Source organism: Silurus meridionalis, chromosome 22, assembly GCF_014805685.1.
Source record: "Silurus meridionalis isolate SWU-2019-XX chromosome 22, ASM1480568v1, whole genome shotgun sequence".
Lineage (NCBI taxonomy): Eukaryota > Metazoa > Chordata > Actinopteri > Siluriformes > Siluridae > Silurus > Silurus meridionalis.
The window spans coordinates 9,553,697-9,568,331 of record NC_060905.1 but is presented as its reverse complement, the minus strand read 5'-3'; the positions used below and the strand labels follow the sequence as shown (position 1 = coordinate 9,568,331).

At 38.6% G+C, this 14,635-nt stretch overlaps 1 protein-coding gene across 5 annotated transcripts in view; it reads right to left on the bottom strand.

The window, feature by feature from the left end:
- The window catches only part of samd12 (sterile alpha motif domain containing 12), an 87,817-nt gene extending 74,146 nt beyond the window's left edge, over nt 1-13,671 (bottom strand). Inside the window, exons 1-2 of one of the 5 annotated variants that reach the window (XM_046834380.1) lie at nt 13,548-13,647; nt 13,353-13,474 (exon numbers count right to left, since the gene is read on the bottom strand). In XM_046834380.1, coding sequence (XP_046690336.1) covers nt 13,353-13,365 — 13 coding nt within the window. In that variant the 5' untranslated portion in view covers nt 13,366-13,474; nt 13,548-13,647. Of the gene's footprint in view, nt 1-12,727; nt 13,215-13,352; nt 13,475-13,547 lie in introns of those variants that run through there. The other 4 variants (XM_046834381.1, XM_046834379.1, XM_046834384.1 and 1 more) reach the window with 4 other exon arrangements.
- Nucleotides 13,672-14,635: the final 964 nt, after the last annotated feature.

The window sequence follows — 14,635 nt, the reverse complement described above, 5'->3', positions numbered from 1 at the left end:
TTCTGGGGATAAACTGTTTGCCCCCTGGTATATCTGCTCTGTATTGTGACAACACCCACATCTGCAGTGAGACAGCTTTTAAAACAAAGGCAACTTAGCATGCACAGCACAAAGCGCTTATCTTTCTCAGTCCCTGCTGCCTCCTTCCTTTTCGCTTTTTCTGCCTTGCTTTCTAGCCACGTCTCTCAATCAGTGAAGCTTACCATGCTTACCGTCCACCTAATGTTCTCCCGCTCCACAGTTAAAATAAATTATGCATCTGGCTAAGCTATACTAGGAGTGAGGGGGGAAAAAGAGCTAGATCGGGTGAAACAGAATGAAAGAAGAGGAGGGCAAAAGAGAAAAGGAGGCAGGTAGAACAGATCAGTATGTGATTTTTTTTTTAGAAGGGAAACGAAAGGGAAAAGAGCAGCTTTTCTGCAGTTACAGTGCATCTTGGCCAGTGATCAAGGGTGATGTTCGGAATGATTCGTTTTACATCATCTTCTAAAGATAGCTCAGAATATTCTTTGCCCTGGCACATCTGGCATGCGCAGTGAGATGAGAGGCACGTCAGTGAGCTTTACAGCCCTCCTCCCACTGCCTCATTCACAGGTCAAACAAGAAGGAGAAGACCAGAAAGCACACCACTTAATGAACACCATATCGATCCCGCTATTCCGCGGTAGCAGGACACATAGTGCGAACAAAATTAGCCTTTCTAACTCAATCAGCGAAAACAGATAGGCTGTGCAGATGTTGCTTTGTATCTGTGGAGCCAGTGTATTCGAGCAGCAGTGCTTGTAAGGAGTACATAATCAAAAGTGATTTGCCATGTAGAACAGACTAATCAATGCAAGACTGTGACCTGTTCAGACAAAATCATCATTATATGAAGAATAACCTAAGAAGAGAAGGGAATTTGATGGAAGTCTAATAATCACAGGACTACTGTACTACTGACGTGAATTAAAGTGTTCAGTGTATGATAAAGATAAAAACAGGATAATTATAAGATACAAGGAAGATAAGCTGTGTCAGAAAATATACACAGAACAACAGGTAATTCACTATTACCATGTGGCAGCAATGACCTACAGTCCTTTAGACCCATAATATGGAATAGGAATGTGACAAAATGCAACTGTATTTGTATTTGTTTGGTACACCAAATTCCTATATTTGTATTCGGATGTAAACCTTCGTCATCCTCATTCGGGTCACTTAGGTTCATAAAACATGAAGTGTGGGCTTTACAGTTTCATCCTATCAAATAAGTGCACTTTTGTTGTTGTTTGTACCTGTCCATTATATTTTCTATTAAATATAAACAAACTTGTATCTTTTAAACCAGGCAGCTACAACGGATGAATGACTGAATGCAGTAAAAGTGTGTTTCACTCATGCTTGCTCACAAAAAAAACTCTGATTTAGTCATTTTTGTTGTTGCTTTCTACAGGATCCCAGTCTTGAGGCACATCTGTAGCCTGACGCAGACGCCCTGTGAACCTTTCTGGCTTTCATATTCATATCTGTTTACATTATATGTTCATTCCAAATAATGTATTTGTATTCTGTTTATCTCGAACATGAACCATTTAGTTATTGGAAAGAATCCAGTTTTCCATATTTAAAGTGTGAATGAAAGTGATTTAATGAACAACCTGCCATTTGGATTGCTTGCATGTTTCCATTCTGGCCAAAGTCCACTCCATTTGGCTAGTTAAATCGAAGGCAAGAGCCAAATTTCTCTTTCCCTCCAATTTCTCATCTATACAACGCTACAATTTGACACAAACATGAGCTGCAATCATGCCTTCTTCTCCGTTCAAGTAGTAATGAGTCTCCCATTTGCCACATGAGACAATGCAAACAGTTTCCTCTGCCATGTGTATTGTTCAGTTCAATAGAGCTTTTTAAGCCGCAGAGAACAGCTTTCCTGTCAGCAGGGGTTCCCTGTTACACGCTTACTAAAGTTCTAAGTGGTTTTTTTTAAAGACGAGAAAGGAGACAGAGAGAATGAGGGAACTAATGATGCTCTTTCTCTCTCCCACCAAACACCAAGATAAAGGGGTTGTTTCAGTCTACTGAAGTAGGTCAACTTCACTTCAGCACTGGTTAAGGATTAAGAACTTTATTCCCTATTGAATTGAATTTGATGGCACCCTAACATTATGTCTAAGCTAGATTTCAAAGCAGATCAGGTCATCTGTTCATCTCAGGCCGTGGGAACTGGTAACAAGATTTGTTCTTATTGGCATCTTTTACAAATTATTCTGAAAATTGAAGATAATGTTCGAATGTTTTTTTTAACCTGGACACAGTTAATACGTCGGGTCTGTTCAGGGTGATTTCATTTAGAGCTTGTCACAGACACAGAGTTATAGTTATGAGGTGGTTTGCTTCAAGGTCTGCCATATTAGACTGGATGTCATCATGCATCTTTAATGTCATTTTCTTACAAATGTAGTCATTTCATCAAATTTTAAATCAGAAGATTTGAGACTAGGCCTCATAAATATTACAGAAAGATTTGGTTTATATTCATAACCAATAGCCAGTAAAAAAAAAAAAAACCCAGATGTTAAGGAGATAAAACCGGAAGTGGGCCTGTGTCTCAGCTGGCAAAAAGTACATGCTGCTTCTACTTAATATCTTATTATATGTTGCAGAAATATAATGATATATATATATATATATATATATATATATATATACACACACACACACACACACACACACACACACACACACACACACACACACACACACACACACACACACACACACACACACACACACACAGTATATACACCATGGTGGGGATAGAAGCAGAAATGGTGTAGGGGTGATCCTTAAGAAAGAGTACAGTAAGGTACTCTTGATAGGTACTGATAGGTTGATGAACGTGAAGCTGGAAGTTAAAGGGGTGATAATAAATGTCATCAGTGCTCATGATCCACAAGTGGGTTGTGAGATGGAGGAGAAGAAAAAATTCGGGAGTGAGTTGGATAAAGTGGTAGAAGGTGTAAATAGGAATGGAAAATTGGTGATTGGGTCAGATTTCTATGAGCATGTAGGTGAAGGTATGGCCCTTAGAAGAGGAATGTGGAAGGGCACATGGTGGTAGATTTTGCTAAAAGGATGGAAATGACAGTGGTAAATACTTATTTTAAGGAGAAGGATGAGATGTGAAGTATAAGATTAAAGGAAGGTGCACACAAGTGGACTATATTCTATGCAGGAGATATAACCTGTAAGATATTGGAGACTGTAAGGTGTTGGCAGGACAGTAGCTACAGCATCAGATGGTGGTCTGTAGAATGGCTTTAGAGGTGAAGACTGAAAAAAGAATAAGATGGTGGAAACTATAGGAGGAAGACTGTAGTGAGATTCAGGGAGGAGGTCAGACAGGTTCTTAGCGGTGGTGGAATGAGGAAATGCAGGAAAGCATAAGGAGAAAAAGGTGGGCGAGACAGAATTGGGATCAACAGAGAGATGAGTAAAGTAGGCAGGAGTACAAGGAGATGTGGCAGTACAAGGATCGATATGAGAAGTTGGACACTAAGGAAGGAGAAAAGGATTTATAGCGAGTGGCCAGGCAGAGGGATCGAGCTGGGAAGGATGTGCTACAAGTTAAAGGATGGAGATGGAAATGTGTTACTAGTGAGAAGAGTGTGTTGAGAAGATGGAGGGAGTATTTTGAGCAGCTGATAAACAAGGAAAATGAGAGAGAGAGAAGGTTGGATGATGTGGAGATGGTGCAGCAGGAAGTGGATAGGATTAGTAAGAAGGAAGTAAGAGCAGCGATTAAGAGGATGAAGAGTGGAAAGTCAGTAGAACCAGATAACATTTCTGTCGACACAGGCTGCCCAGGTGCTTGTTCAGTCTCTTGTCATTTCAAGACTCGACTACTGCAACTCTCTGCTGGCAGGTCTTCCACTGAACGCTATCCGTCCACTGCAAATGATCCAAAACGCAGGGAAACGGCTTGTGTTCAATCAGCCCAAGTTCTCCCACACCACCCCGCTGCTGCGCTCCCTTCACTCGCTTCCAGTAGCTGCACGTATCAGATTCAAAACACTGATGCTTGCCTAAAAGGCCAAAAATGGACCAGCGCCATCTTACCTCAGTGACCTCATCACATTTCGCACTGCACCACACTGTCTGAGATCCTCCAGCACTGTTTGACTGGTACCACCTTCTCTCAGAATGAGAGGTAAGTACACTTCAAGGCTCTTCTCTGTTCTGGCACCGAGGTGGTGGAATGAACTTCCCCTAGATGTCCGTACAGAGCAGTCCCTGACTATCTTCGAGCGACGACTGAAGACCTACCTCTTCCTGAAACACTTAAATAAGCACTTATATTAAGTTTGTAATCTGGCGTACCAGTGTAGATTTATTTATTACTAGAGACTCAAAGCACTTTTGTACGTTGCTCTGGATAAGGGCGTTTGCTAAATGCCGCAAATGTAAATGTAAATGACATACCAGTAAAAGCGTATGGTTTCATGCTGAGAAAGAGCACTACGGATGCAATATTTGCTTTATAAATGTTGATTGAGAAGCATAAAGAAGGTCAGAAGGAGTGTTTGTGGATTTAGAGAAAGTTGTAAGAGGAGTTGTGGTATTGTATGAGGAAGTCTGGTGTGTCAAAAGTATGTAAGGGTGGTTCAGGACATGTATGAGGGCAGTGTGATAGCAGTGAAGTGTGCAGTAGGAACGACAGACTGGTTCAAAGTGGGAGGCTGGACTGCATCAAGGATTGGCTCTGAACCCTTTACTGTTTGCAGTGGTGATGGACAGGTTAAAGGACGAGGTCAGACAGGAGTCTCCGTTGACTATGATGTTTGCGGATGATATTGTGAGTTGTGTTGGGAGTCGGGAGTTGGTGAAGAAGAGCCTGGAAAGCTGGAGGTACGTGCTGGAAAGAAGTGGAATGAAAATCAGTAGGTGCAAGACAGAGTATATGTGTGTGAATGAGAGAGAGGACAGTGAAGTGTTGCAGTTGTGGGGAGAAAAGGTGGTGAATGTCGATGAGTTTAGGTACCTGGAATCAACAGTGGGTGGGTGGAGAAGAGTGATACTAGTAATTTGTGATTGAAGGGTATCTACAAGAGTGAAAGGGAAAGTTTATAGGACTGTGGTGAGACCTGCGATGTTGTATGGTTTAGAGACAGTGGCATTGACGAAAAGACAAGAGGTGGAGCTGGAGGTAGCAGAGCTGAAGATGCTGAAATTTTCATTGGGAGTGACGAGGATGGACAGGATTATAAATTAGTTTATTAAAGGGGCCATGCATGTAGGACGTTAAGGTAAGGGAGGCGCGTTCAAAATAGTTTCGGCATGTGCAGAGGAGGGACATGGGGTATATTGGTCGAAGAATGCTGAGGATGGAGCCACCAGGAAGGAGGAAAAGAGGAAGACCAAGGAGGAGGTTTATAAATGTGGTGAGGGAAGACATGCAGATAGTTGGTTTGAAAGAGGCAGATGTAGAGGACAGGGGGGTATGGAGATGGATGATCCGCTGTGGCGACCCCTAAAGGGAGAAGCGAGATGATGATGATACTGTATATATACAGGCACTCTCCCTCTAGAATGTTTAGTTTTATTAGCAAGAAAACTGATTTATTATATCCAAATTTTTTAGTAGTAAGTAATTCTACACACTTATGTTACGGTTTAAAATTTCAATGATAATGATGCTTAACTGACCTAGTCCAAATTGAAGTGCATTGATAAACTACTCTTAAATATATTAACAGTTTCACCATATCCCAGTTGTTGAAACATATTCAATTATTTTTTTTTTTTGTGGATATTAGTTTAAACTTTTAACATTCAGAATTTGTGCCTTGGGGGAAAGATATAATGCCCATTTCAAAGCAGGGGCCATGTATAAAACGGTGCGTAACCATGGCTCAAACCGTGTCCCTGCTTCTTAACACAATTTATGTGGTGTTCATGTGACAGTAACCAATTTTCTTTTTTTTTCTCTCAAATCTCTCGCTCTGGAATAAAAAATTGTAAATGCAAGGCACTTTACAGTCTGTGCAACAGCACATTGATGAGATGTATGAACATTAAAACAAAAATGACAAAAACTCCTTAATAAGTGAAAGTCTGGGATTATAATCTGATACTGCACTTCATACAAGGGGCTTAATATTTCTTACATGAAACAGTAACTGTCGATTGCATGTAACAATGTTACTGTATAGTTTAGATTTCATTTTTTTTAATTATTAGGCTTAATTTTGGTTTGTTACAATTAATGATAATTAACATTTGTGTGATTTCATACAGTTTACACTAAGACCTAAAAATTTTATATATATAAAAAAAAAAACAACAACTCTGGTTTTACATTATTTTGTTTAATGAATTAATAAAATAAACAAAGTCAATGCATTGGCTAAAGCAGCTTTCATTTACACTAAATACAAATTTAAAGCCAATTTTAAAATAATCATCATGAATAATCAATAAAATGTTTCTTTTTTTAGCAGCAAACTATACCAAGAAAATGGCAATGGCAAAAAAAAGTGGTCAGTCAAACTATAATAGATAGGAAGTGATGACATTTGTCATTGATTCATTACTAGGTTTTTTCTTTCATAATTCCTCATCCTGTTTTAGCAGTATAACAAATCCATCTCAGGATCACAAGAGTCTGCACTGGTGTGGAGTGGCACAATGTAGCGTTCTACAGTGGAATAAGAGGCTTTTAATTCCCAGTAATACACCATGATACAAAAGCAAACATTAGTAGCAGGTGGTGTTTGCCAGCCAAACTGTCCTCAGAGTTTACGACTCTCTGCCTGTTAGTCTATTGTGCTAGACTCAGACATGTTCAGCTTTAAAACAATGTCTACCAAAAACACTCACTTTTCTAACAAACACTAATGATCTAATAATATCGTTTACACATTGTACACTGCTTTTTAAATAAATGCTACAATTGCTTGGTGCAACCAGCAGTTAGGAGAAAAAGAACATTATATACACAGCATTTAAGGCAAACAACGGAGGAACCAAGTATCTAGAAATACTCCAGCAACATAAAATACAATCTTGTTGACCAAGTAAAAGGCCCTGAACCTTGAAGTGATTGCAAAAATATATGACGTGATGTGACCTGACCAAGAGAGGCTGTAAATCTTAAAAATCCTCCTCCCAAGATCTTCTCTCCTCTGCTCTCCTCTGCTCTCCTTAAAACCATAAAAAAATCTGTACACTTTTATTTCAATGCATTTTGTTTTACTTTTACTACATTTTCTTTTCTCACTAAGCAAAATCAGACATTAAAGCCAGCGGGATTTCTATAACAAGGCTGAAGCACAAAGAGCAGCATGGAAATAGAGTACTGGCGAAACAGTTTAGTTTAATTTAGTTTAGTTTAATTTAGCAATTTGGTCTTACAATTATTACTGCTTTACTTTTATTTAATATTGAGAGGATCATTGGTAAACATGGGAGATTATCTCATTTATTCACAGGTCTTTACGCAAAATATTATTGAATATTGCTCTCAAATTAACAAGGTATCTTATGGAAGTGCAGGAAGTTGTTTACATTACAACCTTCAAGACTCTGAAGGTTGTAGGCAGAAAAGTAAGCTAAATATATCAGTGTCTCGGTATCAGTCTCTCTATCCCACTGGCAGACTATTCTTGATTCCCCTCAGCCCTGACAGCTCCCAAACAACTTTGCCCACTGCTATCAACTTACCAGTTAAGGAACAATTTACAGACAATACAACTAAAAATAACTTGTCTATCAGATGTCTAAGATGCATTATTGATTTTGATGCTTCTGTGGTATATTTTCAGGAAACCTGTGACGTCTGAATTACACTGTTGCTATAAAGACAGGAAACCAAACCGATTCGGAAATTAAAGCCACTCAACATTGCAAAAGATCAACTTCACAGAGCACATAATTCTCTAAACTGTAGAAACACAGCTCTATTAACAATCAACATTCAGTCTTGATATGAATCACTGACAACACATCAATAGCCAGATACCTGGCCAAATGTTCTCCTCTGATATGCATTCTATGTAGTCAGAATGGCCGAAAACCTCATAGGAAAATCATTATGACTTTAATAAGCATTTCTTATCATTGCTCTAATAAAGGAGGCTGGAGTGATTCATCACTGCTTCCTCTTTAAATATCTCAGCACAGCAGCCAGAGCCCCTAAAAATGCTAATCAAAGATAAAATTAGCTCGCCTCTGTTCCCTGAGCAAAGAGCAGTATAAATAGGTGGCATGGGCATAAATAGACCTGGCAAGAGTATGAAGTAGGCACATTCGGCAAACATTAAATGATCTACATTTAATTTTGGGCTTGAAAATAAAAATGACTTCTAAATCAGAAACTAAAAGCTACAGAGTCAAAGACTATTTCAATTTCAAATATCATTTCTATCCATAGTTCAAGGATAAACTACTAAGTGCTACTAAAAACAGTATGTTCAATATGTTTGACTGGAAGTTGTTGACAGGAAGGATACTATAACTCAAATAAACACTTTTTGCAACTGTAATGAGAAGAAAAACATCACAGCATGCCCTAAATATTAAACCCTGAGCTGGATGGGCAGAAGATCAAATTGGATTCCACTCGTGTCGGCCAAGATAATGTCCAGGAGACATTCTGTACCAAATATGACAAAATCATGCCACAGAAACACAAGAAACAACAGAATGCACATAATTCATCGAAATGTGAAATGCACACCTGCAATCAAAAAGCTTCCATTTTTTTAAAAGATGGAAATGTTATAACCAATCAAAAGACATGCAGCATCTGTATATGGATACTTTCTTAGTTAGCTTGAGCGGAATTCTTACTGTACAGTGTCAGACTTTATCAAACCAACTATGCACAATCGAACAAAAGTCCCATGTAGGCTTTACTGAGATGACAGTTAACATGCCATGTATTGTGCAAACCCTCTTTAGTCAGACACGTAAATTGTCTGCTTAAAAAATGGCAAGACAGTAGCATATTATTGACTCGTCAAGTGAGTCATTTGCCCTGCTGGAACAGAGAAAACAAGGAATAATAAGCCCAAATAGATTAGCCTGGTTGCTTCTTTGTCTAATTCTATTTATATTCCTGCAAATTATAATCACCATTTATGAAGATATCTGTAGAGACTGTAATGTAATATCTGTAGAGATTGCTTCAATCTCTGTATTTTTCGCATCTCTGTTGCAAAATCTGTTGGGCAAAAAGTCAAATAAATAACACAAAATAACAAAAAAACAACTAATAGCAGGTATGTTGCAAAGAAATACGTCATTAATTGCAAGTGAAGTGAAAAATTTTAATCAAAGTGCAGAACTTTAGAAGGCATCACTCCTAAAAAATTTCCCAAGAGACTAAGAGCTCTGCCTTAAATCTATTCACTTGTAAATAAAATTCCAAAGCATTACGTGATAAGATTTAATAAATAAAATTAAATCTTAAAAAACAGCATTGCAGATTGTAATAATTAAAACAATTATTTCTGTTATCGTGCAAAATAAACACACACCTGTTTTTCTGATTTATCACAGAACAGATTTTCTTTAATTTAATTAAAGTTTAAGATTATAGTCTCTATGCTATAGCATACTGTAACCTCAGCTTTTTGGTTTAAACCAATGTCACTTTTAGTTTAGTTGCATTTTTTGTGTAATGATAATAATAATAGTCTACTAGCTTTTCATGTACGAGTTTACTGTGGAGACAACCGCAGACATTCTTCTGTACTGATGCTTAGTTGTAAAACTGTCAGCATTAATAATGATTAAAATGCTAATTGCAGGCTGCAGAGGGAATTTATTGCTTGGTGTATAGCAAGACTCGTATACTATCTGCTGTTCATCTTCACTGCATAACTGGAATTTTCACAGGGCCACATAGCAGAGAATTAACAGAGGGTGAACTCTGATCGCTCTTCAGCGGCAACTTCAGCAAGGTGATTCTTATACTTCAGGTTCTAAAGAGACAGAAAATCTGATGAGAATCTATAGTGCAAAACCATGTCATCAACTACAAATGGGAATTGTGTTTTTGTTTTGCCTTAGCTTACAGATATAGGCTAACATTCACATTAAAAGTCACGTCCTCATAATTTTGCTGGCAGCTTTTTTATTCACGTGTCTGAATAAAGAGGGCTTGCACAATACATGGCATGTTAACTGTAATGCACTAGTTGGAGCTCCTCTAAATGCCTTGAAATGTGCAGCATTGTTTGTTTGACCCAACTTCCACTGAATCAGAAAGTCAGGGCATATGGAGTGGCTCACAAACCAAGCTAGTCCGTACTTGATGAGAGTCTAAGCAATAACAATGTATTGTATTCACTTGTAGAGGCTTTTTAAATCTCTAAAATTCAAACCATTTTTAAGCCAAAACTGTATCAAAACGGCTAAAGGCAAATTTATGACCTAGAAATGCTGATATAATTGCCTTTGCTCAACAGTGGCAACTTCAGCAAGCTGATTCTTATACTTCAGGTTGTATAGAGACAGAAAATCTAATGAGAATTTATAGTGCAAAACCATGTCATCAACTACAAATGGGAATTGTGTTGTTGTTTTGAAGCACCTTAGCTTACAGATGTAGGCGAACATATTCACATTAAAAGCCATGTACATTTTTATTTAACGAGGACTGTAATGTGACCTGACTGCCCTCACAACTCCATCATCATTCAAATATTTCTGATATTAGCAAGAAAACTAAATACTTCCTCAGGAAAAGCCCATATGATTCTATAGGTTTAGGGCCAGACTATAGTACTAAACTTATTTTTCTTAGACAAAAAAAAGAGGATTAAATTTAGGACTTATACACCTTTAATGACTGTGTGGCATCAATCAACTGATCTTCATTCATCATCTTCTGGTCTACACAGGCTTAAGTCAAGTCTTATTTTACATGCCATCTATATATAGTACATGTATAAGGTGAGAATATTCCCCTTGACTGTGATGCAACAGTGATGCAAGATAATAAACTTAGCTACATATAGTGAAAACCACAAGTCCCACTATCTTCAGAGACACTGCTTTTCTTGCTCTGCTGTCACATTCCACACCAGTTAATAAAGACTCCATTTACCTTGAACTGATCTTCTTTGACACACATGATTTAGCAGGGTATGCGCAATACAGCGAACATGCTCTCATATTAAAGCAAAAGCACTGTAGACCTACAGCAATTATCTCATGAATGCAAGAGGGGGGAAAAAAACAGACATATAGTTTTGCAGGGACAAACAGTATTTAAAGGGAAGAAATCGATAGCCCAAGCCTGAGACCTGAGCAGCATGTCTACAGTCTCAACACAAGGTCCTTGGATTGAAATGGGATCTCAGCACATTCTGATATAAATCATTAATGAAACTATTCTGATTGCAAAAAAAGCAGTGCAAAAAAATATGTTGTAAAACTAAAATATGATTGGCAGATAGAAAATTACAGAGAAAAAATATTCTTCATACATTTCAACTTATGTTGGAAGTCAATCTTTAAAGATAATACACAGCAGGGTCATTCTCAAGCTTATTAGGTACTGTATAACACAACTAACTGGATATGGGCTCAGATTTCTTACTTTAGGCTCTCTGGCTTGCTTCCGCTTTCTAAAACCATTCCCACTAGGATGAACTTGCTATGCATGCAACCCAATCCAAGATAAAAACTGCTTTCTGAAAATGAATAAATACACAAACAACCCAAGAGGAATAGATCATCCGAACCAATAAAGGTAAGAATTTGGAGAATGAGGAATGTTTACTACACTAATCAAAAATTCCCCTGTAACACAACTGCAGACTTTTATAAAACATTTGGACATAGTATTTGGACATACTGTTTTGCTATGAATGAGATGAAGCCTCTCTCAATACTTACAGTATGTTGAAATGAAAAATCTTCTAAGATAAAACAATGACAGTGACACCATTATTTTGGCTGTATACATCTGTTGGACTTAAATGTTTACAGTAGATCTGAGCTTAACATGCAGAAATCAGCTGTTACTGAAGAGTACTTTTATCATTAAGCTTTACACGTGGTATTTGTCACAACCTCATGCAACGTGACACATTGCTCATTTCCTCTCTGTTGCCTTCTCTCTTGTGGCTCTGTAATTATTATTGTCATTAAAAACAAGAAGAATACCACAGATGAGCTGCATTATATTTGTGCATATGGGGAATGATTTTTTCCTTTGTATCTTATAGGATATATTATGATCAGGCGTCTCCACAAGGACAATGGGAATATCTGACAGTTGTGACTTTGACATGAGGACATCTAAGTGGTTCCTATAAATTATTATTTATTTTTAAATAGATCAACAAAGGTTAATGTTTGGGAATTGGATTATTTTCCTGCATTAGTCATTATGTCAATGGACGAGCCTGACAAGGATGGTGAAACAAAAACACAAGTGTGTGTTGAGACGAACTGATGAATATGTCCTAATTAATAAACCTGCAAACAACAACAATGTGCGCATGCAGGAACACAACCTTAATGCCACTACATTCTTCCACTAAGCCATGTGGGTAAATAATTCCTGTGTATTCAGGGCAAGATCGGATTCCTGGCTAATCATCCAGTCGGACCGGATCAGACCGAGAGGCAACAGGGAACGGTGATTACTCATTGCACACATTGGGATGATTCTCAGGCGCAATGTTTATCAGTGCATGGCTGTTTAGGAAAGAAAAGGACATACCTCGCATGGGGTTTTGAATCCAGAGAATTCCCCCAACAAGATGTGGAGTCTGGCCGAGCATCATGCCCTACAGAGTGGCGTTCAGTTCAGAGCTCAGTGTGCAGCTTTTTCTTTACAAAGCAGTCACGCGCTCATTTCTGGCCCCTTTTGCGCGCGTGCCATAGCACCCGTAAATGAATGTACCCTTTATAAGGTCTGATTATCAGTCTAAAATGATCCCAAAATGAATTCTGTAGCTAAAACCATTTAAAGACTTCAATTGCTTAAAACAAACAAACACACAAACACACACGTAGCCGTCGTTCCATGAGCGCGCGAGAGCATTGTACACCTCGTTCCCTGTGCATTTTCTGCTTCTCACAAGAACCCAAAATGCATACACTCAAGATTGTTTTACTCTCTCTTTCTATCTGTGTGTTTTTGCAAGTCCATCTTCCTTGCATGCATCTCCACATTCGCAACATACAGCGGTACACACAACTGGAGGACGACGATGCACGCGCGCGCGCCGCCAACGCGGCACAAGCCAATCATAAGCCCGAGCTCGCGCCTCGCATCAGTTGCTTGCTGCTGCCCCTGTTCAGAAGGTCAATCTGTTTATTCGGCGTCTTTGGTTAAATCTTACCTTCGACAGCCATTCTGCTACTCCACAGAACGGCACATAATGTCCACGGGTTCAGGCTTCACTACAACACTGTCTCAGCACCTAATCTCCACGCGCGTGTTAACACTCGCCTCGGGCAAATCCTGCCAAGTGCACAAACGCTTTGTTGCCAGATTGGAGCATCGGTTTCCAGCCTTATTAATGCGTAATACTTACCCATGTTGCAATAAAACTGGCGAGGTGATAACTTTCCCAGATGTTATCTCCTATCTCGGTGCCATTTCAACATCCAAATGGCAATACAGACAGTAATACTGGGAAGTAAATGGCCCAATCTGGCAACACGGAAACTCGCGCGCTCTTAAAATACCTTTTGTGGCTTTGTGTCAGAGAATTGTGGGGAATGTAGTTATCTTTAACACGATTACCATCAATCACATCATTCCATCAATGCTCACGAACAACGGTGTGAATCTAACATGCTTTACAAAACATGCATCTAGTTAGTCTTAGGATATGCGTCTGTCAGGTTACAATATTTCATGTCACGTGTCCATAATGAACTAAACAGTGAGTTTGGAACAGAACCAGTAGAAAAGAGGATGAAAACAGGATCATAAGTAAAATTTGATAAAAGCATGCAATAAATATATAAGTAGATATTTATGTATTAAATATTCATCATTCAATATTCAGAATCAAAATCAGAATAATGAATTGATCCTCTAGGGAAATCAGATCTGACCAGTCACCAAGACGTTAACCACAGATAATTTAAGTCCTGTAAGTTGGCGAGATATGGTCTCCATGGATCTGACATGTTTGTCCAGGACATTCCATAGATGCTTGATTAGAATGTAATCTTTGAATTTGGAGGCCAAATCATGTTCCTCAAACCATTCTTAAACAATGTTTACAGTGAAGGAGCGGATTGTCCACATGATATCAAATAAAATGTGATTAATTCAGACCTTCCTCCATTGCTCCATGTTCCACTTCTGATAACCCCGTGCCCATTGTAGGTGTGTTTAATGGTGGACAGTGGTTAGAATGGGCACACTGACTGGTTTGTGGCCAAGCTGCTATATATACAACAAGCATTGTGTGTTTACACAACTTTCTTTTAGAGCCAGCATTAACGTTTTTGGCAATTTGTTAACGTTTCTGTGGGATTTGTTATTGTTTCATTTATGATTGGTACTAACCCTATGAACACTACACAGACTGGATGAATATATATGAAGACCAGAGAAAGGTCAACCATCTCTGCAACACTCCTGGTCTTTATGATCCTGGTCTTTATG